The sequence below is a fragment of the Ovis aries genome, chromosome 19, assembly GCF_016772045.2.
Source record: "Ovis aries strain OAR_USU_Benz2616 breed Rambouillet chromosome 19, ARS-UI_Ramb_v3.0, whole genome shotgun sequence".
Taxonomy (NCBI): Eukaryota; Metazoa; Chordata; class Mammalia; order Artiodactyla; family Bovidae; genus Ovis; species Ovis aries.
In genome coordinates this window covers 28,443,583-28,471,485 of record NC_056072.1, presented here as the reverse complement: position 1 = coordinate 28,471,485, position 27,903 = coordinate 28,443,583, and the positions used below count along the sequence as shown (strand labels likewise).

The 27,903-nt window shown below is 45.3% G+C and overlaps 1 protein-coding gene across 4 annotated transcripts in view; it reads right to left on the bottom strand.

Moving 5' to 3' along the window:
- Positions 1–27,903, bottom strand: part of PDZRN3 (PDZ domain containing ring finger 3) — a 268,425-nt gene that overhangs the window by 17,922 nt on the left and 222,600 nt on the right. For all 4 annotated transcript variants that reach the window (XM_015102331.3, XM_060402190.1, XM_042235955.2 and 1 more), the window contains 2 exons: positions 4,663–4,910; positions 1,253–1,340 (listed from right to left, as the gene is read on the bottom strand). In XM_015102331.3, the coding sequence (XP_014957817.2) occupies positions 1,253–1,340; positions 4,663–4,910 (336 nt within the window). The remainder of the gene's footprint in view (positions 1–1,252; positions 1,341–4,662; positions 4,911–27,903) is intronic.

Genomic DNA, 27,903 nt, shown 5'->3' with positions numbered 1-27,903 from the left:
GGGTGTCCAGCCCTTGGCAGCACCAGTGACAAGCGTTAGGATTTAAAAACTGCCTCGTGTCCACTGTGTTTATTGTACGGCCATTCTATTCATGGAAATTGATGCTGAATTTTCTGCCCCAGCAAGTGATAAAACATTTACTTTTAAATTTTCTTTAAATAAGCTGGGTTGAGTTAAAGGGAAAGAGAAAGCAAACAGTGGTTCTGGTGGTATCTGGATATAGCCAGATAATATAAGGCAGATATGGTGGAACTCAGTGACCCTCCAGAGACCACATGCATACTCTTAGAGACAGGAGCCTTTTTCCAGGGAGAGACCACAGCTTTCCATCAGATGCTCAGAGACATTAGAAACTAAGATGGATGTTAAGACTCCGCCACTGTGAAGTTGAGCATAACTTAATACCGAGGGGTTGCAAAGTCTACACCCGAAATGGAGCAGGACTCTATGGGTCTGCCTGCCTTCTGTCTGCGGAAAAACTTCACTCAGAGAAGTGAGAACACGCAGAAACACAGGAAACAGTCAAAGGAGACCAAATAATACTTTGGTCACTAAGCATAATCAAGGACCTGGCAAAGAACCCACTTGCCAACGTAGGAGACATAAGAGACGCGGGTATGACCCCTGGGTCAGGAAGAGCCCCTGGAGGAGGGCATGGCAACCCACTCCAGTATTCTTGCCAGGAGAACCCCATGGAGAGCGGGGCCTGGCGGGCTGTGGTCCATAGGGCAGCAAAGAGTCAGACACGACTGAAGCGACTTAGCTACAAGCACACAAGGACCTTTAGTTCCTTCTCAAGGGCTATAGATAATATTCTGAGCTATATCCTATGACTCTGCCTTATAGATACTGCCTTACAGATGCCAGGTGGGAGAAGTTATCTACCAGATGACCAGACTAACCATGACATAAGCTGCCACCAACCTGGCCTCTTTAATGGCTTTTGAACGGCGAGCAGCTGACCCCACTTCTGGTTACACACCGTCCTCCATAAATCGAGCTCCCAAGGTATTTGATAGCTTTTTAATGACCTCTGCATCGTCACAATGATCATCAAAAAGCAGTGTTGTCTTGTAAAGGCTATTAAATAGCTCTTCTTGCAAAGCAGTGTTCCAGACAGCTCTAGACTCACCAAATGTGCTTCTTCTAAAATCCATGAAAAGTGTACTTTACATGAGCATCGATAATATATGCTGATAGAGAACTTTCTGCATTAATAATGACTGTTCACAGGAGATCCAGACATTCTTACCTCTAGCTCCAGCTCCTCCCTGTCCATCTCCTGATGGATGCCTGCAATGTAGTCGTTTGGATCATAGTATTCATGGGCTGAGGGATGCCTGAAAAAGGATGAAAGGATGTTAAAACGGCCCTGCTTGCAGTTATGAGTCTCTGTTTTCCCATCAGGAACTCCAGAAGGGTCACAGGGTAGTTCTCAGAGTCTCAGGTCTTAGTTCGAGTCTCTTTGGTTGTGTTTCTCGGCACAGTCAGGACCTCCCTCGTAATATTTCCATCATCTTCATTTATGTCCATTTCTTCTGGAAGAAGGAGTTAAGATGCAGGCTGAGGAGAAGGGATGGAGAGGGAGGCTGGGGTCAGCAGATCTAAGCTAGTATAGGACAGAAACACAAGGTCCCGCTGTATAGCACAGGGAACTATGCTCAATACTCTGTGATAAACCATAATGGGAAACCAATATATAACTGACTCTCTTTGCTGTACAGCAGAAACTAACACACTGCAAATCAACTGTGCTTCAGTTTGAAAAAAAAACTGAAAAAGATACAAGTTAAGAGGAAGACTGGCTTTGTTCCTTCCAGTGGCCATGCCCCTGGCCCACTAGTCATTCCAGTCAATATAACTAATTTCTAACTCAGTCTCTAGTCCGGACACAGAGTTATGGTTACTGCTCGGGGCTTCATCCTTAGATTTTATCTCTGAGGAGGAAAAAAGCTCAACTTCAGGCAACACTTAGAGACATGTGCCGGCCTCTGACATAGGTTCAGAGGGCTGTGACCGAAACTGACGCTGTCATCTAGCACAGCCTTCTTTTTTCACCTTTTGATGGTCTCACAATAAGAAAAACGTTTGACATCACAACCCATGCACTGGTACATGTCTGGAATATATGTGCTTGGCGTGCATACAAGGCATATATGTATATATGCATGCTCCCTACACACACGACTAGGAGAATGGAGGCGTGCATTTCTCTAGGTTAACACGTGTGTGAAACAGAATTCACAGAACCCACCGCCTCTTTGGCAAAACCACTAACGGAACCTCTCGGAGCCAAGGCAGCAGCTCTGAAAAGTGTCAGACGTAGATGAAGAGCTTCAGCTGGATTGCTAGCTGGAGGCCCAAACCTTTAGGCCCTCAAAGGTCAGCGCAGCTATCTGGGGACGCTGGTCTTCTCCCCCGGGGGGATTAAGTTTTGAAACAACAGAGGAGCAGTCACTCAAGTGAAGGCTGGCTTTCAACTGTCTGAACCCATCAGGTAAATACGCTGCCTGCACATCCAGAGCTGTGAGCTCTGAGGATGTGGCTGGAAGGCCTAGGCTCTCGGGCCTCTTGGTTACTAACGCGCCACCACGCACCCTCCACCCCACCCCCTGTTCAGCCCCTGATGCACAATCCTGCTCTCCTCTGACCTTGCAGCCAGGACTGGGGCTGGGCTGACCTCTGCACTCTCCTGACATTTCTCAAATAGCCCCTGAGGGGCTGGTGTGAGTCACGTCATGTTAACTAGACTTTAAGAGGAAAAAAGCCTGTGATGGTGATGTTCAACATTGAGAGTCAGAAGCAGCCTTACAGCCTCATCAACATGAAAGGCAGTTGGAGTCTAAAATGTCAAATAACTGATCTGACTGCTTGCAGTCAGAGAATGGTCTGGTTGTTCCCTAGTAACTGGGATGCTCTGGAGCATCGCTGGTGAGGTCTGTGAGATGAAGTGTGACCGGCTTGCCTTTCAGTCTGGCTGGCAGCTTGTGGGGGGCGGAACCGCTGAGTGTGTGGTTCCCTGTGGCATGGGAGGGACAGGCATGAGAAGAAGGTGAGAGCAGGGTGCTGGCACGCCGCCCTGTGCCCCGTGTCAGACAGGTACCCCCTCCTCCACGCACTGTCTGCTGCAGCCCAGTTCCCTTTGCCACACCTGGGGAATCAGCCCTGGGTTCTAATGACAGCTAACTGTCGGAACCACGGGATGAAAGGCCAGCCTCTGTCTGGCATGTGATGGACACAGGAAATGCATGCTTGTTGCAACTACTGAGTTGCTAACAGAAACCCAACAGGTACCACTCAGAGGCTGCCCCTAGAAGAGGTGGACGTGCCCTTTGGAATAAGGCATCGAGGCAACGACCTGGACCAGGAGCAAGATTGGAGGAGGCAGGAGGGACTGTAGTATCAGCCAGAGAGGCTAAGAGGGGAAAGTGGACACCCTGTGCACAGACAGACCAAATCGCATATGACAAACCACCTTAAAATGAACATCTTTTAAGCCACACGGACACCTTAGCAAATTTCCTGCTCTTCATTTTTTTTCCTTACACATTTTACACCACTGATTAAATCAACAATGATCACTGCTATCATTCATCCAGTGCTTACCATATGCCATGCTGAGAATTTTCCACACGTGACTTCATTTAATCTTCCCACAATTCTAAGAGATGGGTACTATTATGATCTCATTTTAACAGAGGAAAAATAATGCCCAGGCAAACAAACTACACGTTACACAGCGAGAGATTAGTTTGAGCTTCCGGTCTGGCCACGTCAAAGGCTCTGAGCTACCTGATGTCTCTGGCAGTAAGTGCAGTAGGAGGAGAGCTGTGTAAAGTAATTACATGATGTGTTGGATCACAGCTGTTATTCAGTCGGTAAGTGCAGTACTTATATGAGGCGCGTGTGGATTTATTCCATGGATCCAGGTTTGAAATGAGACCCAAGAAAGCAGAAGGCACCACCTCTAGGGCTCTCTTTACACTCACAACTTACTCTGCTGTCTCCTTAAAAGAACCATCAGCGTTCCCTGTAGTGATAACTACCAAACCTTTCCACTGCCATTTGCGGTGATTAAATTTTATTCTCAAACAACTTTTATGACATTTGTAAGTAATTTTGTTCTTCGGCTATAATTTGAATAACTCGGCTCCAGGGTTATAATAAAGTAATTAATATGTTGGGGCGGTTTTGAGCAGGATTCAATTTATCACCTCTATAAACAATAAAGTGAAACATGGGCAACTTGGAAGAAAACGGTTAGGATGTGTTCATTTTTCTCCTCACACAGAAGGGGAGAAACTGACTTCCCTGTACTTCTGTACCCCCGCTAACACACTCAAGATGCATGATCACGGGCTTCCCTGGTGGTCCACTGGTTGCTAATCCACTTTGCGATGGTGGGGACACCCGCTCAATCCCTGGTCCGGGAGGATCCCACATGCTGTGCAGCAACTAAGCTCGTGCGCCACAACCACAGATTCCACACTCAAGAGCCTGTGCTCTGCAACGAGAGAAACCACTGCATTGAGAAGCCCATGGGCCACATCTAGAGAGTAACCTCTGCTCGCCACAACTATAGGAAGCCTGCAGGTGGCAATGAAGACGGAGCATAGCCAAAAAAATAGAAGTTGGAAAAGGATGTGTTATCACATTACTTACTCCTCTGGCAAGAGATAGGGATCCAGCACCGGCGGGGTGGGCGAGGACATCTTGCTCAGGGCCATGATGTGCTCAAAGGTGATGTCTGTCTGTGTTCCCGTGTCCACCATCTGTGACTCTGACGGAGGGGTGAACATTTTGGTCCGTGGTGTTCTCCTCAACACCTGGACCACGATGGGTTCCTTGGCTGTCTTGAAGGCTTCCACAGCCTGGTCATGAGTTGCTCTGGATAAGTCTTTGCCATTGACCTGTTGAAAAATATGAGAGTGCTTACAGGATTATAATTAAGCAGGTTTTGTTAAAGATTAAAAATTCTATTTGAATTCAACAGCATTATCTTTTTTTTTCCCCCCCTCCAGTAGTCATGTATGGATATGTGAGCTGGACAACAAGGAAAGCTGAACACTGAAGAATTGATGCTTTTGAACTGTGGTGCTAGACAAGACTCTTGACAGTCCCTTGGACTGCAAGGGGATCCAACCAGTCTATCCTAAAGGGAATCAGTTTGGAATATTCATTGGAAGGACTGTTGCTGAACCTGAAACTCCAATACTTTGGCCGCCTGATTTGAAGAGCTGACTCAATGGAAAAGACCCTGATGCTGGGAAAGATTGAGGGCAGGAGGAGAAGGGGACAACAGAGGATGAGATGGCTGGATGGCATCACTGCCTTGATGGACATGAATTTGAGCAAGCTCCGGGAGTTGGTGATGAACAGGGAAGAATGGTGTGTGGCAGTCCATGGGGCTGCAAAGAGTTGGACATGACTGAGCGACTGAACTGAACTGAATTAAGCAGAAGCTGGGAAGATGGTTTTCGTGTATAAGCAGCTAAAAGGAAAACATGGGGGTGTCCAAGAACTTCACTGCTTAGTGTCAGGTTCCCCAGGAATACCTGGTGGGAAGTGGGTGAGTGTGGAGGTGTGTGGATCAGACATGAAACAATAAACCTCATGGTGGGGAAGGCTTGGCTTCCTCCTGGAATGTCTTTACACAGTTTCACCCCCCTCCTAGTCTTGCCTGTGAGAGAAAGGAGCAGCCTCGGGCTCCAGCCTTTATCGCGCCATACGAGCTATTAATAACTGGATGTTAATTAATTTTTCTCTTTGAATGGTGTGCTTTCCCAGTGCATGTCAGGTGAGACTGGCTTTCCTTTCATGGAAGGGATGTGGCATTTCCTTCTTAAATGAATGCCTTTGCTTTTCCTTAAAAAGTCAATTGAGAAAATTAAGTCAGTGATAATCAGGCCATAGGTGGATACGGCAGGGGTCAAGAAGGAGCTCAAATGACCTGACACTTCGGTGATGTTTGGGCAACAGCGTCTAGCTTTACTGCTCTGCTGTTCCCGACTGTGTATAGTCCTTTGCTGTGGCGACCTTTCCTGAGCACCCACTGTCTATTGCACGACTGGAGTGAAGATGCCTCTTAACACTTTTCTCATCACAGTCTTCGCTAGGCAGCAGGACCAAAGCATGTTCATCCTCCTCCCCTTATAGCCACATATAAACCACATGAGATGACCTTGCTAGTTACTAATGGGTGACAACTTCAGATGCTGCGAGCAGGATTCTTTCCAATGGTAGAATCCAAACTAACAGAACATGGTTCTCTTTAGAAGAGCTTACATGAGAGGAAAGAGAAGGCAAAACCTTACATCTAGAAAATAGAAGTCATTCCCAGCAACACGGAAGCTATTTCATTTACCTTCCCTGTCCCATCCCTCACAGCCAAGCAATGTGACGCTGTGTTCTGATGCTTTGGAGATGTCTAAGAATGGCACTTGCATCGTAGTTATCAGACTCTGGAATGTTTTTGTATTATTCCCCAAGAAGTCGGTCTACTTTTTAATGTTAGCAGGAGCTCCCCAGAGTTTCAGATCTTTTCTGGACAGCAGCACTGACAACTTCATGTCATTTGTTTATAAATGCCCAAACCAACTCTGAACCTTGCTTGTCCTGCCCGGCTTCTGCATTTCCACCCTCAGCAGCATTTACTTCAAAGCATACAGACAATTAGGCCCATCCTCTGAGGTAGAGCACTTCAGTTTCTCTGTACCCAAGCAGCACATGAATACTGATGGCACAGCAGTTTTTCTGTTTTGTTCTCAGCCCTTTCACTCTGGCTCTACGGGGATGAGAACTCTGAGGCTGAAATGCCTTGAAAAAACTGTTAGGTTGAGGAATAGATGTCAGATTCTTTCCTTGTAATGAAGCGCAAATAAATCACGCCAGTGGAGATTATTAATGATTTGGAGTCAATCCACTTAAGTAATTTACTATCATTATAAGGGAGTTAGGCAGAGCAGGAACTCGGAGCTGTGAAATGCCTCGAGTGCACCAGTAAATAAGTCAATGGCTGAACCATCAAAGTCTTACAGTCCCTCATCCTGAAAGGCTGGGAAGCCAGGATTTAACACCACAACTGTCTTCACTCTCCTTCCACTGAGGACAGAATGAAATGACATAAAGGAATTCATCTAGCTTTCCAAACCGGTTGAGTACAGTGACCCCTTCTCTGCTCAGAGCTGAGAACTCTGAGGGCCCAGGGATAAGGTAGGGGGGATGGAGTGCTGAGGCTGAACTATCTGAGCCATATCTTCCATTAATGCCTGACAGCTAGAGTCAGATAATAAAGGAATTCATGATGTCACAGCAAAATTTGTCCCTGGATCCCATTTATGCCACATCACAGCACCCTTTGGACATACTGGTTTGGCCTTTGCCAGCTCTCCATGCTGGCGATGGCTGACACTAAAGGTAGTTTTAGTAAACTCAACACAGTACGACTTTTGGATGGTTTCTGCAAGTTATGTCAAAACTCTTTCTCTATAATACAAGGACTTTTGCCAAAAGAGAATGACATGGGATTTTCTTCTGAGGAGTCTTCAAATTGTGTCTCAAAAAAATCCATCCTGGGAGTCTTTACTTTTTAGCCACGTTATAAGGTCTTGCAAATACCTCAGCAGAAAGGTTCAGTTCAGTTGCTCAGTCGTGTCCGACTCTTTGCGACCCCATGAATCGCAGCACGCCAGGCCTCCCTGTCCATCACCAACTCCCAGAGTTCACTCAGACTCACATCCATTGAGTCTGTGATGCCATCCAGCCATCTCATCCTCGGTCATCCCCTTTTCCTCCTGCCCCCAATCCTGCCCAGCGTCAGAGTCTTTTCCAGTGAGTCAACTCTTCACATGAGGTGGCCAAAGTACTGGAGTGTCAGCTTTAGCATCAGTCCTTCCAAAGAACACCCAGGGCTGATCTCCTTTAGAATGGACTGGTTGGCTCTCCTTGCAGTCCAAGGGACTCTCAAGAGTCTTCTCCAACACCACAGTTCAAAAGCATCGATTCTTTGGCGCTCAACTTTCTTCACAGTCCAACTCTCACATCCATACACGACCACTGGAAAAACCATAGCCTTGACTAGACGGACCTTTGTTGGCAAAGTAATGTCCCTGCTTTTCAATATGCTATCTAGGTTGGTCATAACTTTTCTTCCAAGGTGTAAGCGTCTTTTAATTTCATGGCTGTAGTCACCAATCTGCAGTGATGTTGGAGCCCCCCAAAATAAAGTCTAGCTGCCTGATAAAAAGCTTCTCTCCTTGTTCCTCCTGCTTCCTGTCTGCAGCAAGAGCTTGGACTGAGTTTTCTTTCCACTAGATCAGACAACATTCCCCCTGGGGGAGGCCTGAGGTGTGGGTTTAATTGGCTTTCTCCTGTGTGGAGGTCTGGTTCCTTTTGCTTAGTGATGGAGCTGGGTCTCTGAGGCCAGGTTAACACACTGAGGGATGCAGAGCAGAAGAATGGAGAACTGGCATCTCCTGACGACTGTCACTGAGCAAATGAACGGACTAAGCTTAGAACCTCTTAATCCCAAAGTTCTTGTCACATTGGAGAACACAATCCTTATGCTTTAGGCCATTTTAATTTGGATCTTAACTCCCTGCAGCCCAGAACACACTGATTGGTGTAGCTATTGTACAAATGGTTTGTAAAGTGACACAGGGACATCTTATTTGTTCCCATTGACATTTCTCTGGTCTGTATAAGACAGTGAGTGAAAATGCTTTTCTGATAAGGACTATATCTTAGTGAGATTATTTTTCTAGGAAAGTGATGGTATCTGCTGCTTTACTTGCATAGGTGTTAGGCAGAAATGCTACAACTACTGAGGACTTCCCTGGTGGCTCAGTGGTAAAGAATCTGCCTGCCAAAGCAGGAGATGTAGGTTTGATCCTTGGGTGTGGATGATCCCCTGGAAAAGGGAATGGCAACCTACTCCAGTTTTCTTGCCTAGGAAATTTCATGGACAGAGAAGCCTGGCGGGGTCGCAAAGAGCTGGATATGACTTAGTGACTAAACAACAAAGAACTGCTGAGCAGATGCTTAAATGGTACCTAGAAAATGAAAGGACGGACTCTCCTGCATCAGTCTATGCTAAAAAGATTCTCGGGGACAAAGAGCTGCCCTGTGTCTGGGTGCACACTTACAAACACAAGAAGGTTTTTCTGCATCTCTCCAACTTAGGATATTATTAAAAGGCATTGATGCAACAACACCCACAACATCCCTAGGGTCTAAGATGCAGAGAAAGAATAGTGGCAACCCCTCTGGGAAACCAGGAACCTGAGGGTGACTGAAATGTCCTCTCATCGCCCACCAGATTGTCACCCCTGCTCACGACTGGGTTCCACAGAAAGAGCGCCGTACCTGGTGGGACACCTTCAGCAGCCCTCAGGTGTATGTTAATCAAGCACAGCTCAAATATGCCTCCTCCACAAGGCAGGGGGCCCCCTCCTGTCTTACAGCTCAAGGCTGCAGTGCCCCGGGTCCCAAACCATGGGATCGGACCAGGGTTAGAGACTGTTCTTTTGGACCATTTATTCTGAGTCTCAGTTTGTTCATGTGCAAAATAAATGTACTTATAGTGTTATGCCTCTTAGGGTTATTCTAAAGTTTAATGAAATAATCTACTTTATAGCCTAGCATGCACATAATAAGAATTTACTAAGATACCAGGGCTAATAGGGATCCTGCCCTAGAAGAGCCACATTTTCCCGGGAGACGACAGTCTGCAAATCAGAGCAGCAAAATGCAGCCTGCTTAGGTAGCCTTAAGAGACACATTAGTATACTGAGGGGCTTCTTTATTTTTCAGCGAAGTTCCCTAGCTCAAATGTTCCTGAGCTGCCGACATACATATTAATGTTTTCAGTCTGCAGGCTGGAATTCTCTGTGTGTGGGGGTGCAACAGATACATTCTACAGGACTTGACCCCTGCCACACAAACTTCCTGACAAGCTACTGCAAGCATTGGTATATTCTTCTAAAAGAGGATGAGACGATGTGGGACTTTACTCTCCTAGACAATCTATTTTTGCAGCCAAATTTGTTTTGAATTACCTTGTGCACATAACACTTATTACCCTGTCATCTTGGAATCACATCAGTGAGAGACTCGGCGAGGTGATAACTCCGGTGCACGCTGTCAGCCGACCGAGAACGACAACCTTTATTCCCGGGATTAGCATTACACCTACATTACGCCAAACGGCGACGATGATGGCTGCAATTACAGGCGCGAGGCTCATCCCGTGACGTTTGGCCCAGTCAAATTAAATATCATTAACTCGCCCAATTGAGCAGATTGCTTTTTAAAACAGTTTATGCGGCTCTAAAACCAAGTAAATGGAATGTTTTCGAAAGAGAAATGCTGATGGCAAACTTTATTATACATTAAATGCTTAAGTTATTCACCTAAGGCTGAGGATGGTCCCCTGGGACGGAGGTGCAATTAGGGTAAAAATCCAGCCGGTTTGTCTCAGGGCAAAACAGCGCTACTGCAAATCTGACAGGACACTGAGGGAACTTATAGAGGTCCCTGAGCAGGAGATCTCCAGGGATGAGATGCTGCAGGCATGCAACGATTGCTTCCTGGTTGCACTGAAGCCTGGGTAGCATGCTGTGGCTCTTTGAGGTGCCCATGAGTGCATATTCCACGGCCCTGAGAACTAAAGCAAAGCTGGGGTGCTCTTCCATTTGGGGGTAAATCTCACTGATAATCCCCCTGTCCATCCTTCATGCATTCATCAAGCATTTACTTAGGTTATTTAGTGAGACTTGCTCCTCTCTTGGCTGCAGGGACACTACTTGGAAGAATTTCATGGGGAAAGATGGCACGGGAGAGCCACTGACAAAACAATCAGAAGAAACGCACTGTGGGTAGCATTTCCCCCTGGCATCTAGTGAGGGGCTTGATCTGGCCGAGGAGGCGAGTCTACACTGGAACACTAAGCTAGTGAGTTACAAAGAGTCTTAGTTTGCACTGTCTACCTAGACATTCCATTGGTGAAAACTTGCTGTCATACACTTTCAGAAATCACCTTTCCAAAGAGGAGCCGGGGCATTCCTGGTGGCTCAGTGCCTGCCAGTGAAGAAGACACGGGTTCGACCCCTGATCCGGGAAGATCCTACATGCTGTAGAGCAGTGAAACCCATGTGCCCCCACTACTGGCCCTGTGCTCTCCTGAAGCCCTCGTGCCCCAGAGCCCGTGCCCTGCAACAGGATAAAAGCCCGCGCAGCAGCGAAGACCCAGCCCAACCAAACACAAATCAGCAAAATTATAACCACCAAAAAAAAGAGGCGCCAGAGAGCTCCAAAGTTCCCTACAACAAAACTGTAAGCGGTTCAGGATATTCTAAGCTACATTTAGAGAAGACATGGCATACCCCTTCTAAATTAGAAAATAAGTTTCTATTTATGGGAAGACATTTGGTTTCTGCGGATCGGCAGATAGCAACCACCTCGATTTCTATTACATGTGCAAATGGCCCCAGTATAAAGTGCTTATGCAGTTTCAAAGTCGGCCTATTATAAATTATGCCCCAGGCTAAAACCCAACTTTTATAGGGTTCATTTAATTAAATACAGGGGCAGTGATTGCATTCTGCAAAAATCACACCTATGTTTTCAACTAATTAAAACTTAGATCCCACTGGAAGCAATAGACGATAATATACAACGAAAAGTAGAAGGTTTCATGCCCTGATTTAGGTTGGATTAAAAAAAAAAACTTTCCTCATTCAGGAAACCCCTGTCTGTCTTAATTTATTTCAAATTTATAGTCTGCTCTGGGGCTCGATAAAGGGAAGGCCAACTTATCTAAAATGGAGGTATTATGCAGCTAAGAGGGAAGATGGGTCTTAATGAACAAACGGTGTTCAAATTAATGTTTCTGTGAAAAGCGCTGATTTTAGAGATGTGTGTGTGAAGAAAGTACTCACTTCAGAGATGTGCATGGATAAGAACATTACACTCACAGAGACCTCAGCTCGGATGCAGTAAGAACTTAAATCTGTGCCGGTGTATTTGGTCTGCAGTAAGGTCCGTCTAGTCAAGGCTATGGTTTTTCCTGTGGTCATGTATGGATGTGAGAGTTGGACTGTGAAGAAACCTGAGCACCGAAGAATTGATGCATTTGAACTGTGGTGTTGGAGAAGACTCTTGAGAGTCTCTTGGACTGCAAGGAGATCCAACCAGTCCATTCTGAAGGAGATCATCTTTGGAAGGACTGGTGCTAAAGCTGAAACTCCAGTACTTTGGCCACCTCATGCAAAGAGTTGACTCATTGGAAAAGACTCTGATGCTGGGGAGGGATTGGGGGCAGGAGGAAAAGGGGACGACAGAGGATAAGATGGCTGGATGGCATCACTGACTCGATGGACATGAGTCTGAGTGAACTCCAGGAGTTGGTGATGGACAGGGAGGCCTGGCCTTCTGTGATTCGTGGGGTCGCAAAGAGTCAGACAGGACTGAGCGACTGAACTGAACTAAACCGAAGGACCTCAGTGAGGTTTGTCCATGGTAATTTCTAAATTACCTGTCCTGACGTTATTTCCATAAGTTTGGTATGTCTTCAACTGGAAGCTCCTCTCCTTATCATATTCTGATCTCCCTACATGGATGAATGTATAGCCTGGGTAATTTTCCTACTAGAGGAGTCTTCTGTCAAACTTAAGCCTATCATGTTTCAAAATCCTTTACCCCCTAAATGTAAAAAATATCTGGCTACCAGCCCTTGACTGATAAAAAGATGACATGTCTGAAAGAGGCTAAAAATCACACATGTACTTTATTAAAAATCATACATGTACTCCACTGAAAATGATTAGTAGTAAAATATTACAAGATGCTTTCTTCTCAGGTCAGTATCCTATTTTCATCAACAAAATCTTCTTTTGGAAGTTTTGATATCATCACCCCTAAATCCCACTGTAAGTGTCAGGTTATAGGTGTCCATTAAATTACAGTGTATCTGAACCATTCTGCATCTTCAAATGAACAAGCAACTTTAACCTCATCTGAAAGGCAGCAATTTACAGCAGCAGCTCAATACATAACAGGAAAGCCCTGTTTTAAGTACTTGGAAACAAGGTGTTTCTATAGCTGAATCTGTCTACTTTCTAGGTCTTGTAAGTTCTCTGAAACTCGAGTGTCTTTTCCAGGTACATATTCAGTTTCTCTAGAAAAGGGATTGGTTTCAGGTTATAAGTCAATTAAATATGGTCCTTTATATGCCAAGGTTCATCACTGTTCACTCCTGGAAGACGTCCTTGCAAATGTCTTCAACCATCCTTGCCCTTCTCGTATTCCTTCTTACTTATCTGCTAAGCCCTGCCCAATCCTTCTGGTCCAACCAGCTGCCTCACCATTTCTACATGCAAATTACTGATGCTGGAGGACATTCCCACAAAGAGATGTCACTGAGTCAAATGGGATGTCACCCCTCACAGCTTTCCGGAGGTGTGTAATTACGTAGTTATTTGCTTTTCTGTTGAGTGCCTGTATTTTCTCGTGGGGTTCCCAAGGTCCACAAGGGCAAAACAGTGTGTGGTCTGTTCACTATAGGATGCCCAGAGGTTAGCACAGTGGCTGGCATGCAGCAGCCTCACAAATATTTATCACCCAAGTGACCTATTTACATGTCTGTAGACCATCACGTTCTCCTCATGCACACTTGTTGGCATTTCATGGCATACCTTCTACTTTTTGGAGGAAAAAAATGAGGTCCAGAGAGGCCTTAGAGTGTCTATAAAGAATCAAGACAGTCCCAGCTAAGCTCTCGTGAAGTCTCTGGGTTCTTAACTCGCAGGTGACAAAGTGGGGCCATTGGAAGTGAAAAAAGAATCCCTGATCCCCAGTGGAGAGGAAAGAGACAAATGGCACATCTACAGACCTCACAAGAAACGCGGAATTGCTTCTTTCTGTTCCTCAGACAATTCTCTCCCCTCCCTGGCCGTCGTCGCCCCCTCCCAGTGGTGGTGTGGACTCAGCTGCGAGCGCTGTGCCCGGGCCAGGTGAGCTGAGGGTGGGTGGGCACACATCATGTCCACGCAGAGGAAGGAGGGCCCTTGTCTAACCCACAGTGAAAGCCAGAAGGGCTGGCCATGGGTGGGCTCTGCTGCCCGGGTCAGGAGTTGGCTGCAGTGGAAGCACATCACGGCTTGGCCTATGGACACGTGCACTTGAGCCTTGCACGTGCCGAGGGGACTGCTGGGTGCTCGGCTCCCTCACCCTCTGCCAGGAGGGCTGTCAACAGGGGTCTTCCCTAAGTACCTGCAGGTTGAAGAGTCTGAGAAAGCCCCTATCAGCTCTCTGTGTGGCATCGCTCACCTTCACACCTAATGAGTGACCAGAACACGTGAGGTCGAATACTGAAGCTTCTGGCGCTTCAGTCATGATTCAGTGCCCTTGTCTGCCAGATGGAGACTTGGTCTAAGCACTATGTATAAACCAACTCACACAATCATGAGGCAAGCTCTACTATCATCACCATGTGATGGGCAGGAAATCAAGAGGCACAGAGGGGTCTGTCCATCTGAACACCTTCCATTAAAGAGGCTGGTGGCTACCACCTTGAATCGGTAGATGCATGCTTAGTTCAAGAAGTATTCATACTTCTTCCTACACATCTGACTCTTTGCAGCCCCACGGACTGCAGCCTGCCAGCCTCCTCTGTCCCTGGGATTCTCCAGAATACGGGAGTGTGTTGTCAAGCCGTTCTCCAGGGGATCTTCCCAACCCAGGGATCGAACCTGTGTCTTTTATGTTTCCTGCACTGGCAGGTGGGTTCTTACCACTAGCACCACCTGGGAAGCCTGATCATGATCGCCTGGTATGATCTCCTGTGATAACAGCAAATACAGCCACACAGAGAAGAAAGAAAGTGTGACCAGGTTTTTGCAGGCATCACTCAAAGGTTTATGGAAACCATTTTATTATGTCATTTTCTTCTGCTTGGTATGAACTTCATACTGGGCTCATATGTCACTTGTATAAACTTAAATTTGTTAGCTGTTTTTTCTCAAAAACTGAGGGCTGGCTGGTTAGAATAAACTTTCTACCTTCAAGTCTCTAATCATCAGAGGAGGGGATGTGTAGGAAGACTCTTCCATCCACAGGACCATGGGCACACCGTTTACAACCATGTTTAATGATGTTCTATGTCACTGCAGTCATTTAAGTTTCCAGTGAGGAGGGGCTTCTAACATGAAGACAGGCAAGAACAGGCGGGAGTGCTGGGTATGATGAGGGTCCACAGTCAAAGCTAAAAACTTCAGCCCTAGTCCCCACGGCCTGGGCTTCAGTGTTGGCTGTGTCAGGGAGATGCTGAAGCATCTCAAGCAGGTCAACCTCTGGGGGCCTCAGTTTCTCTGTTATTAAAATGGGTTTACAGCAGGACCTAACTCATTGGGTGGTGTCAGAACTAATTAGGCTGTGCAGAGAAGGTAATCACAGCCCTGTAAAGAGGGAGGATTCAACAGCTACTAAATCTCCGGTGTCCTCACTCGGTCGTAGAACTGCTGGGGAACCACTGGGTGCCAGGCACTGATCACATGGCAAGCAAGGCCCAGTAACACTGGGTGAGGATGGGCACTGCTGCGGCTCTGGGATGAGACGCATGGGTGCCTTGAGTTCCTCCTCGGCCAGGTAACCAGCTGTGTGACTTAGGGTGAGTCTCGCTACTCCTGTGCCTCTGCGTTCTCAGTTGGAGATAGGGGATATTTCAGCTCTTACTTCTTATGCTTCTGTGACAATTGATCTTAGCACAGTACCCAATGCTGGCCGTTGTTTGAAAGTGAAAGTGAGAAAGTCGCTCAGTTGTGTCAGATTCTTTGTGACCCAATGGACTATACAGTCCATGTAATTCTCCAGGCCAGAATACTGGAGTGGGTAGCCTTTTCCTTCTCTAGAGGATCTTCCTGACCCAGGAATTGAACCCAGGTCTCCCACATTGAAGGTGGATTCTTTACCAGCCAAGCTACCAGGGAAGCCCAAGAATACTAGAGTGGGTAGCCTATCCCTTCTCCAGTGGATCTTCCCGACCCAGGAATTGAACTGGCGTCTCTTGCATTGCAGGTGGATTCTTTACCAACTGAGTCATTGTTTACAACCCTACAAACCTAGACAAACCACCTACCCTTCCCTGTGCTTCGTCTCTAAGTGGAGTTGTGTAAATCTATTGAAAAGGGCTTAGAAGGCAGTCTGGCTCATAGTTACCACTTTGTCCTGGGATAGTGGCCCACATGTGGTTCCTAAAAATTCCACCTGCCAAATTTCAGTAGAAACTTTACTGCAAAAGTATGTAAGAACAACTCATAAACAAGGCTCACTGATGTGGAAAGAAGGCGTCTTCTAGATCCTGGTGTCCCTCTCAAAGACGTAATACCCTGAACTTGCAGCTCTGGCGTCTGCTCTGTGCCAGGCACTGTGCTACACGCATTACATGGACAACTGTGTCCAGGCCACAGGAAGAAGGCCAGTGGTGAGGTGAGGGGTGTTATCTCTGCTTTTCAGATCCGGAAGTAAAGGCCAAGGAGTGCCAGCAGCTTTCTCAAAGGCATGCAGCTCATGAGCAGTAGAGACGGGATTTCAACCCGGTCTGCCCAACTTCAAGTGCTCGCTCTCTCCACTGGACAGCGCAGCTGGAGTGCTGTGACCCAACCTCAGCCTTAAAGCAAAGAGAAGTGGCAACAGCTGATTACACTGAGCCCAGGGCTTCCCAGGTGGCACTGGTGGTGAAGAACCCACCTGCCGATGCAGGAGACATGAGTCAAGCATTCGATCTGTGGGTGGGGAAGAACCCCTGGAGGAGGCCATTGGCAACCCACTTCAATATGTTGCCTGGAGAATCCCCTGGACAGGGGAGCCTGGCGGCTGCAGTCCCTGGGATTGCAAAGAGTCAGACACAACTGAAGCGATTTAGCACATATGCATACTGACCCCAGGAAGCGGGGGAAGGGTGAAACAGAGTCATCACAAAGACAGAGGGGAGGCACAAGATGAGGAACACGACTCTCAAATGGAAAGAACAAAGACCATTGTCAAAGGAGAAAGTTCGCTGGACACGCCTAGGTGGGGGTGGGTGAGCTCCATCATGCTCAACCAGGTGGGCTCAGCCACCTGTCCTTTCTCAGGAACTCATGGCTGTGATGGTACCATATTTAATGAGACTCACTTACCTATCCCGTCCTACTCAACAGCAGAGAAGCTCAAAGCAGAGAGCAATCTTTTTTTTTTCTCCTAAATTCTATCTTACTAAGTTGTCTCATCACATTTTAGCATGTCTGTCCTATGAATGTCCCTGTCCCAAGGCATTTTATGAAGTCCTGACAATGGAATACCACTTAAAATAGTCCAATTAGGGAAAAATCTTCTGTTGAAAAAGAAAACTCTTACCCACTAAAGATAAGTAGCCTCAGACTTCTTGAAGCCTTTGAATCTTAAAGAAGAGTCAGGTCAAGAAAGCTAATGTTGAAAAATGCTTACTGGCTGTAACGCCCTGTACTTTATTTGCTTCTTTTAACAAGATTATGAAATCTCCTAGCTATCTCTAAACAACATGAAGGTCAGGTAACAAACCAATGAATTCCAGAAAGAAAATCAAAGTTAAAATGGATTCACTATAAATAGAATTTCTTGGCTGTCAGGGATTTGTGTAACCTCAAATCTGGTTTGGAACCTCAACAGTGGTTTGGAATTTTTTGGTTCTTTTTTGTTTGATGTCAGTTTTCCATCCAAAAAAAAAAACACAAAATTTTGATGTATATCACTTTGATGAAAATTAATTTTGGCTCCTGTATCACCAACTAGTTCATCTAGTGATCTACAGACTGATTAGTAAAACTGAAAATGACTGTGATAGGATCTTTGAAGAAAATACTGTAAAGACTAAATGTAGTTGTTGTTTAGTCTCTAACTCATGTCCGATTCTTTTGTGACCCCATTAACTGTAGCCTGCCAGGCTTGTTGGTTTGTGAGATTTCCCAGGCAAGAATACTAGAATGGGTTGCCATTTCCCCCTCCAGGGGATCTTCCTGACCCAGGGATTGATCCCACAGCTCCTGCTTGGCAGGTGGATTCTTTACCACTGAGCCACGAGGGAAGCCCCGATTAAATGTAGGGTTAGTGGTTAAAAAAGTCAGTTGAAAAGGGCCTGGTGTCAGCGTGAAAACAAAACTACTCTGGAATTCTGAGAGAATGGGCTATTTATTCTTCTGTCTTTATAGAGTCATAATCATTAGTTGGCTTGTCCATAATCACCTTTTTAAATAAATTATGCTGTGTCTTCTCAAATACCTTCAATTTCCTAAAAAGCATTTGTATAAAGGACATAAATGGTATGGACCTAACAGAAGCAGAAGATATTAAGAAGAGGTGGCAAGAATACACAGAAGAACTGTACAAAAAAGCTCTTCATGACCCAGATAATCATGATGGTGTGATCATTCACACTCACCTAGAGGCAGACATCCTGGAATGGGAAGTCAAGTGGGCCTCAGGAAGCATCACTACGAACAAAGCTAGTGGAGGTGATGGAATTCCAGTGGAGCTATTTCAAATCCTGAAAGATGATGCTGTCAAAGTGCTGCAGTCAATATGCCAGCAAATTTGGAAAACTCAGCAGTGGCCACAGGACTGGAAAAGGTCAGTTTTCATTCCAATCCCAAAGAAAGGCAATGCAAAAGAATGCTCAAACTACCGCACAATTGCACTCATCTCACATGCTAGGAAAGTAATGCTCAAAATTCTTCAAGCCAGGCTTCAGCAATACATGAACCGTGAACTTCCAGATGTTCAAGCTGGATTTAGAAAAGGAAGAGGAACCAGAGATCAAGTTGCCAACATCTGCTGGATCATCAAAAAACGAAAAGAGTTCCAGAAGAACATCTATCTCTGCTTTATTGACTATGCCAAACCCTTTGACTATGTGGATCACAATAAACTGTGGAAAATTCTAAAAGAGATGGGAATACCAGACCACCTGACCTGCCTCTTGAGAAACCTGTATCCAGGTCAGGAAGCAACAGTTAGGAAAAGGAGTACATCAAGGCTGTATATTGTCACCCTGCTTATTTAACTTATATGCAGAGTACATCATGAGAAACGCTGGGCTGGAGGAAGCACAAGCTGGAATCAAGATTGCCAGGAGAAATATCAATAACCTCAGATATGCAGATGACACCACCCTTATGGCAGAAAGTGAAGAGGAACTAAAAAGCCTCTTGATGAAACTGAAAGAGGAGAGTGAAAAAGTTGGCCTAAAGCTCAACATTCAGAAAACGAAGATCATGGCATATGGTCCCATCACTTCATGGGAAATAGATGGGGAAACAGTGGAAACAGTGGCTGACTTTATTTTTCTGGGCTCCAAAAACACTGCAGATGGTGACTGCAGCCATGAAATTAAAAGACACTCCTTCAAAGGAAAGTTATGACCAACCTAGACAGCATATTAAAAAGCAGAGACATTACTTTGTTAACAAAGGTTCGTCTAGTCAAGGCTATGGTTTTTCCAGTGGTCATGTATGGATGTGAGAGTTGGACTGTAAAGGAAGCTGAGTGCTAAAGAATTGATGCTTTTGAACTGTGTTGTTGGAGAAGACTCTTGAGAGTCTCTTGGACTGCAAGGATATCCAACCAGTCCACCCTAAAGGAGATCAGTCCTGGGTGTTCTTTGGAAGGACTGATGCTAAGCTGAAACTCCAGTACTTTGGCCACCTGATGCAAAGAGCTGACTCATTTGAAAAGACCTTGATGCTGGGAAAGACTGAGGGCAGGAGAAAGGGATGATAGTGGATGAGATGGTTGGATGGCATCACTGACTCTACTGACATGGGTTTGGGTGGACTCCGGGAGTTGGTGATGGACAGGGAGGCCTGGCTTGCTGTGGTTCATGGGGTCACAAAGATATGGACACGATTGAGCGAGTGAACTGAACTGTAAAGGTCCACACCAGGGGAAAACTGAAAGGATGGCTGGAAATTGAAATGTCATTCAAAGGCCAAAGGTACTTAGGCTGGAGTTCCTATCTGTGACTTCTATGAACGAATGACATCTAACACTTCTGAGTATTTTCTATGCACCATACACGAGGCTTACGGATTGCACATTCAGTCACTTATTCACGTGCAAAAACAGAATGACTGAAACTCCAGTACATTTGTGAGTGAAAACAAATAAAGAGGCTGCCCAAGGAAGATCACTGTCTGGTTAAGAAGACAGATGCTAATAATCCCATAACTGAGGGAAGGAAAGAGAACCTTGCAGGGACAGGGGTCAGGTGTTGGGAAGAGGGGACTCCTCTGCGGAAGAGATGTTGAGGGCAAATCAGAAGAACAGCCAGGATTTACGTGGGGAAGAAGGGAGGAGAGTGTATTCCAGATGAGACGGCAGCATGTGCAGAGTCCTGGGGCTGGAAGAGACCTGGTACAGCAAGGTCAAGATACAAGCCATAGAGATGCTTATGTGAAGAGACTAGAGAGGTGGGGAGGGTGCAGATCATACTATTCCCATTTTCACAGGAAGCCGAGATTTAAGAGAGTAAGTGACTTGCCTAAAGGTTCTATAGATATCAAACAGTAGTTTAGGGAGCTTGCACTGGGTTTCCTAACTCCAAATACAGCATTCTTTGCAAAGGTAAGATACCTGCTGAAGTGTGAGGATCAAGACAAACAGAGGCAAGTACCAAATGTCAAAACCTTGAACTGAAGAAGGACCTAGGCAGGTCCCGAGCCCTTGCTCCTTCTGGGGGCCTTTCCTCACAAGTTCCTGTGGATGCTGAGGACAGCATGACAACACCTGCTGTTCCTGCTCTGACCTAAGCCCCTAGTTACTACTGGAGACTTTGTTTCCTAAGACTCTGGAATCCTGTCTCTCTCCCCTTTTGCTGGAAAATCATAAGAGGTTAGATTAGAAGAGGAAGATTGGCTCATTTTGCTGATTGATTAAAAAAAGCTACTCAGGGACTTCCCTAGTGGTCCAGAGGCTAAGATCCCACGCTCCCAATGTAGGGGCCTGGGTTCGATACCTGGTCGGGGAACTAGATCCCGCGTGTTCACACTAAGGGTTCGCAAGCTGCCACGAAGATTGAAAATCCTGTATGTCACAAATAAATAAGACCCACAGCAGCCAAATAAATAAATAATACTAAGAAAAAACAGACATTCAATCTCAAATCTCAACAATTTGCCCTGCAAAGTGGAACACGTACTCCTCAGCCTCAAAGAGGGGAGCTCTACCCACTTGCTCCTAAAACTCTTTGTCCTTCACATAAGCTGCCCCACATTCACAGCATTATAGTATTAAAAAAAGAAAACCAGGCCCACTTACATGAATTTTTGGATTCTTAGTTTTGACCTTTATTGGATGTCAGCAGTTCAAGGTGGTATTGTGATGGGTGGTTATAGGCCTTTTCATTATGAAAATTGTTCAGATCTCATGGGAGAACTAAGCAGCGAAAGGTAAACTGCAGAACGAAGCTTGCACTGTAGCAAGACAGCCTTTGTTTGGCCATGTTTTTGGTTTTTCGGCACAGCTCTTGTTGCTCAAGTGTTCTCAGGGAAACAGGGCTCCATGTTTTATTCTAATAGCATCATTTTGGAGAGTGATGCTGTGTCCTTGGGAAGGGGTACTATTTCATTGCTTATCTAGTTCATGCAATGAAAGCACAAAAGCTAACCTCGTCTTTGTCCTCAAGTTTGGAAAAATTCCCCATTTTAAAATGCAAATTACTGCTCAATTTGTTGCAGAAATTTTGGTTAGAGGAGAAAATATTTGTCTCTTTTCTGCAGGGTTGAGATATATTTCTTAATTTGAATAAAAGTTCCAAAAGGGGGAAAAAAAAAAAACCCTTGCTCCTCCCAGTTCACATTTCACCTCTAATAGGTACGAATATTCCATTTAGGAGTGCTTACATGCAGAAATGAATCCAGATATAGCTTTCTGGGTTCAACACAGTCAGCCAGTGCTGAGACACTCCCTTGCAACCAGAGACCACGAACAACTTGACATCAATAGATGGTATCAACTGTAAGTTATCTCCCCTGAAATACGCAATTATCTAATGACTGCTGTGAGAAATTAATGCAGACTTCTGGAAATATTGGCTTTGAAAGAAGAACCAAGGAAAATGAGTGGGAATAACCAGCTCTGGAGACATCTACGGTGGAAGAGACAGGAAGTGCGAAGATTTAGGACCTTTATGAATCAAAAATAAACTTAAGTTGGTACTTCTCGCTCAAAGATTTATAAACGTGATTTATAAATGGCACCAAAAGAATAATGATGACATCCTAGGATATTTATCACCTCTGAAACAGGAAATAAAATGACTCTCCTCTTGACTTCACAGGCACCGGAGGGCTTAAAATATGACCACATTATAATAATTGATCCTCGCTTTTTTAGTGATTAAACTCTGGGAAGTAAGAATAGCAGAATAATTGCATATTTCAGCTGCACAGAACACCCAGCACATAGGAGGCCCCTGATAAGTTTGCTGAACTGAACAGAAATAAAAAGTAAAATGAAAGATATTCCGTAGAAAACGTGAAGTGGGTAAAAAGCACTAAATTACATATGCATGAGTCTTGTAATTGATAAATGCTGGGAATCAAGAAGAGCAGGTAAGCAAAATATTCTACTTTAGTTAAACGAAAACATGGATCCTTTCTGGGCCTCAGTTTCCTCACCTGTAAAATGGGCAGATTGCTCAGATGATGATGATGATGATGATGACTTTTAATGTGAATCTCAGTGGACTTTGAGGTGCTCTCTGATCATTTCACATTCCCCAACACCTGACCTATGCCTTACAGCCATTCTAGACACAATTCCACAATTCCCTACTCCAGCAATATTGTTACATCCTGGGAGCAAGATATGTGCCCACAAATCCTTTCCCATCCTCAGGGTACTCAGTTAAAACCTCCTGATTTTACTTCCTTGTTCTCTGATTTGGCCACAGGGAAGCATTCATGGTAGGGGGTCCTTTCAGGCATACCCCTGGCTCTCAAGTCCAGCAGGGGACACAGAGAAGATGGACCCCAGACTCCATGCCAGCAGCCACCTGGAAAAACCTTGTTTAAGTGACACAACAACCCTGAGTATGTTCCAGGGAAGTGAGTGATCAAGTGCACTAGAGAGGGTGGCTTGGCACCCCATTCTGAAATATCGCTTTTGTTGTCAGAGGTTGTTAGAGACTTTTAATAATGAAGCTTAAGAGGTTAGTTTTGTGAAAGGAACAAGAATACGACTGCTTGCAGGGGCACGGGGCTCTAGTCCATAGGACAGAGAAGAACCAGCAGTGTTTCCTAAAATGATCTACTAGACATGGGTAGAACTTGCTTCTGAGCAGACTCAGAGATGGTGAGGGACGAGGAAGCCTGGCATGCAGCAGTCTGTGGGGTGGCAAAGTCGGACATGACTTAGCAACTGAACAACGAAGACCTTGCTAGAAACCTACCAGGAGCAAACCATCTGGAAAAGAACTAATGAATCAGAGAAAACACTTGATAACACAATTAGAATATGAGGAAATGTAGGGGTTTTCCAGAGAGAGGCAGAGGCAAGTCTGTGTATATATGAATTTGATTATGCCCAACTTCAGGCTGGAAAAAGAATGTAATAATATTTTTGAAGAGTACAGTTATCACAAACTCATGGTTGCCAGGGGGAAGGGATAGTTAAAGGACTTTGGGAAAGTCATGTACACACTGCTGTATTTTAAATGGATACTAACAAAAACCTACTGTATAGCACATGGAACTCTGCTCAATGTTATGTGCCAACCTGGATGGGATGGGGCTTGGGGAGAATGGATACACACACATGTATGGCTGAGTTCCCTCACTGTTCACCCGAAACCATCACAACATTGTTAATCGGCAACACCCCAGTACAAAATGTTTTTGGAAGAAAAAAGAAAGAGAACATACCAAAAAAAAAAAAAAAAAGAGTAGAGCTATCAGAGGGGAGAGGGAGATGGCTGAGGTTGATATTTGTCTTTTGAATGTTCAGTACAGTTAGCAGTTATCCCAAGATGGGTGGAAATTCATTTGCAGCTATGTTTCAGCAAAATGAGACTGCTGGCAGCAAAAATACGATTCCCCATCACAGGCGGTGGCAGAGGGCAGCCGTGGGAACACCTGTCTGTCTTTAGCTGCTTCAGGCAATGGTAATTTTCTTCCTCCTCCTCTGCTTTGGTTCCCCAGTTGATCCTCCCAGCCGCTGGCCCTGGCCTCCGGCATGGGCGGCTCCTCCCAGCTGCTTAGAGGAGCTATCCCACGTTGAAGGCGCAGCAGTAAGGAGATACCCCTCGTCCAAGGTAAGGAACAGCAGCTGTGCTTTGCTGGAGGAGCCGTGAAGAGATACCCCATGCCCAAGGTAAGAGAAACCCAAGTAAGATGGTAGGTGTTGCAAGAGGGCGTCAGAGGGCAGACACACTGAAATCATACTCACAGAAAATTAGTCAATCTAATCACACTAGGACCAAAGCCTTGTCTAAGTCAATGAAACTAAGCCATGCCCGTGGGGCAACCCAAGACGGGAGGGTCATGGTGGAGAGGTCTGACAGAATGTGGTCCACTGGAGAAGGGAATGGCAAGCCACTTCAGTATTCTTGCCTTGAGAACCCCATGAACAGTATGAAAAGGCAGAATGATAGGATACCAAAAGAGGAACTCTCCAGGTCAGCAGGTGCCCAATACGCTACTGGAGATCAGTGGAGAAATAACTCCAGAAAGAATAAAGGGATGGAGCCAAAGCAAAAACAATACCCAGTTGTGGATGTGACTGGTGATAGAAGCAAGATCTGATGCTGTAAAGAGCAATATTGCATAGGAACATGGAATGTCAGGTCCATGAATCAAGGCAAATTGGAAGCAGTCAAACAAGAGATGGCAAGGGTGAACATCGACATTCTAGGAATCAGTGAACTAAAGTGGACTGGAATGGGTGAATTTAACTCAGATGACCATCATATCTACTACTGCGGGCAGGAATCCCTCAGAAGAAATGGTGTAGCCATCATGGTCAACAAAAGAGTCCAAAATGCAGTACTTGGATGCAATCTCAAAAACGACAGAATGATCTCTGTTCGTCTCCAAGGCAAATCATTCAGTATCACAGTAATCCAAGTCTATGACCCAACCACTAACGCTGAAGAAGCTGAAGTTGAATGGTTTTATGAAGACCTACAAGACCTTTTAGAACTAAAACCCAAAAAAGATGTCCTTTTCATTATAGGGGACTGGAATGCAAAAGTAGGAAGTCAAGAAACACCTGGAGTAACAGGCAAATTTGGCCTTGGAATACGAAATGAAGCAGGGCAAAGACTAATAGAGTTCTGCCAAGAAAATGCACTGGTCATAGCATACACCCTCTTCCAACAACACAAGAGAAGACTCTACACATGGACATCACCAGATGGTCAACACCAAAATCAGATTGATTATATTCTTTGCAGCCAAAGATGGAGAAGCTCTATACAGTCAACAAAAACAAGACCAGGAGCTGACTGCGGCTCAGATCATGAACTCCTTATTACCAAATTCAGACTCAAATTGAAGAAAGTAGGGAAAACCACTAGACCATTCAGGTATGACCTAAATCAAATCCCTTATGATTATACAGTGGAAGTGAGAAATAGATTTAAGGGCCTAGATCTGATAGATAGAGTGCCTGATGAACTATGGACTGAGGTTCGTGACATTGTACAGGAGACAGGGATCAAGACCATCCCCATGGAAAAGAAATGCAAAAAAGCAAAACGGCTGTCTGGGGAGGCCTTACAAATAGCTATGAAAAGAAGAGAGGCGAAAAGCAAAGGAGAAAAGGAAGATATAAGCATCTGAATGCAGAGTTCCAAAGAATAGCAAGAAGAGATAAGAAAGCCTTCTTCAGCAATCAATGCAAAGAAATAGAGGAAAACAACAGAATGGGAAAGACTAGAGATCTCTTCAAGAAAATCAGAGATATCAAGGGAACATTTCATGCAAAGATGGGCTCGATAAAGGACAGAAATGGTATGGACCTAACAGAAGCAGAAGATATTAAGAAGAGGTGGCAAGAATACATGGAAGAACTGTACAAAAAAGATCTTCACGACCCAGATAATCATGATGATGTGATCACTCATCTAGAGCCAGACATCCTGGAATGTGAAGTCAAGTGGGCCTTAGAAAGCATCACTATGAACAAAGCTAGTGGAGGTGATGGCATTCCAGTTGAGCTGTTTCAAATCCTGAAAGGTGATGCTGTGAAAGTGCTGCACTCAATATGTCAGCAAATTTGGAAAACTCAGCAGTGGCCACAGGACTGGAAAAGGTCAGTTTTCATTCCAATTCCAAAGAAAGGCAATGCAAAAGAATGCTCAAACTACTGCACAATTGCACTCATCTCACATGCTAGTAAAGTAATGCTCAAAATTCTCCAAGCCAGGCTTCAGCAACACGTGAACCGTGAACTCCCTGATGTTCCAGCTGGTTTTAGAAAAGGCAGAGGAACCAGAGATCAAATTGCCAACATCCGCTGGATCATGGAAAAAGCAAGAGAGTTCCAGAAAAACATCTATTTCTGCTTTATTGACTATGCCAAAGCCTTTACTGTGTAGATCACAATAAACTGTGGAAAATTCTAAAAGAGATGGGAATACAGACCACCTGACCTGCCTCTTGAGAAATCTGTATGCAGGTCAGGAAGCAACAGTTCGAACTGGACATGGAACAACAGACTGGTTCCAAATAGGAAAAGGAGTACGTCAGGGCTGTATGTTGTCACCCTGTTTATTTAATTTCTATGCAGAGTACATCATGAGAAACGCTGGACTGGAAGAAACACAAGCTGGAATCAAGCTTGCCGGGAGAAATATCAATAACCTCAGATATGCAGATGACACCACCCTTATAGCAGAAAAGTGAAGAGGAACTAAAAAGCCTCTTGATGAAAGTGAAAGAGGAGAGTGAAAAAGTTGGCTTAAAGCTCAACATTCAGAAAACTAAGATCATGGCATCTGGTCCCATCACTTCATGGGAAATAGATGGGGAAACAGTGGAAACGGTGTCAGACTTTATTTTTTTGGGCTCCAAAATCACTGCAGATGGTGACTGCAGCCATGAAATTAAAAGACGCTTATTCCTTGGAAGAAAAGTTATGACCAACCTAGATAGCATGTTCAAAAGCAGAGACATTACTTTGCCAACTAAGGTCCATCTAGTCAAGGCTACGGTTTTTCCTGTGGTCATGTATGGATGTGAGAGTTGGACTGTGAAGAAGGCTGAGCGCCGAAGAATTGATGCTTTTGAACTGTGGTATTGGAGAAGACTCTTGAGAGTCCCTTGGCCTGCAAGGAGATCCAACCAGTCCATTCTGAAGGAGATCAACCCTGGGATTTCTTTGGAAGGAATGATGCTAAATCTGAAGCTCCAGTACTTTGGCCACCTGATGCGAAGAGTTGACTCACTGGAAAAAACTCTGATGCTGGGAGGGATTGGGGGCAGGAGGAGAAGGGGACAACAGAGGATGAGATGGCTGGATGGCATCACTGACTCGATGGACGTGAGTCTGAGTGAACTCTGGGAGTTGGTGATGGACAGGGAGGCCTGGCGTGCTGCGACTCATGGGGTCTCAAAGAGTCGGACACGACTGAGTGACTGAACTGAACTGAACTGCTTTGGTTTGGTTCAGGGACTTTTCCTTGAAACCCTTCCAGAGTTGAGTTAGAAACCAGAGTTGAGTTGGAAACCAAGAGTCTGAAGCTCTGGAAACTTCTCTCTGATCTCATTCCATCATGGTCTTGGATGAACTCACTGAAAGATAAGTTTGGCTGTGGTATCACTTGCTGTGTGTGTCCGAGGGAACTTCAGGCCGAATACCTGCCCTAACTGCTCTCCTAGGCTTTGCATATGAACT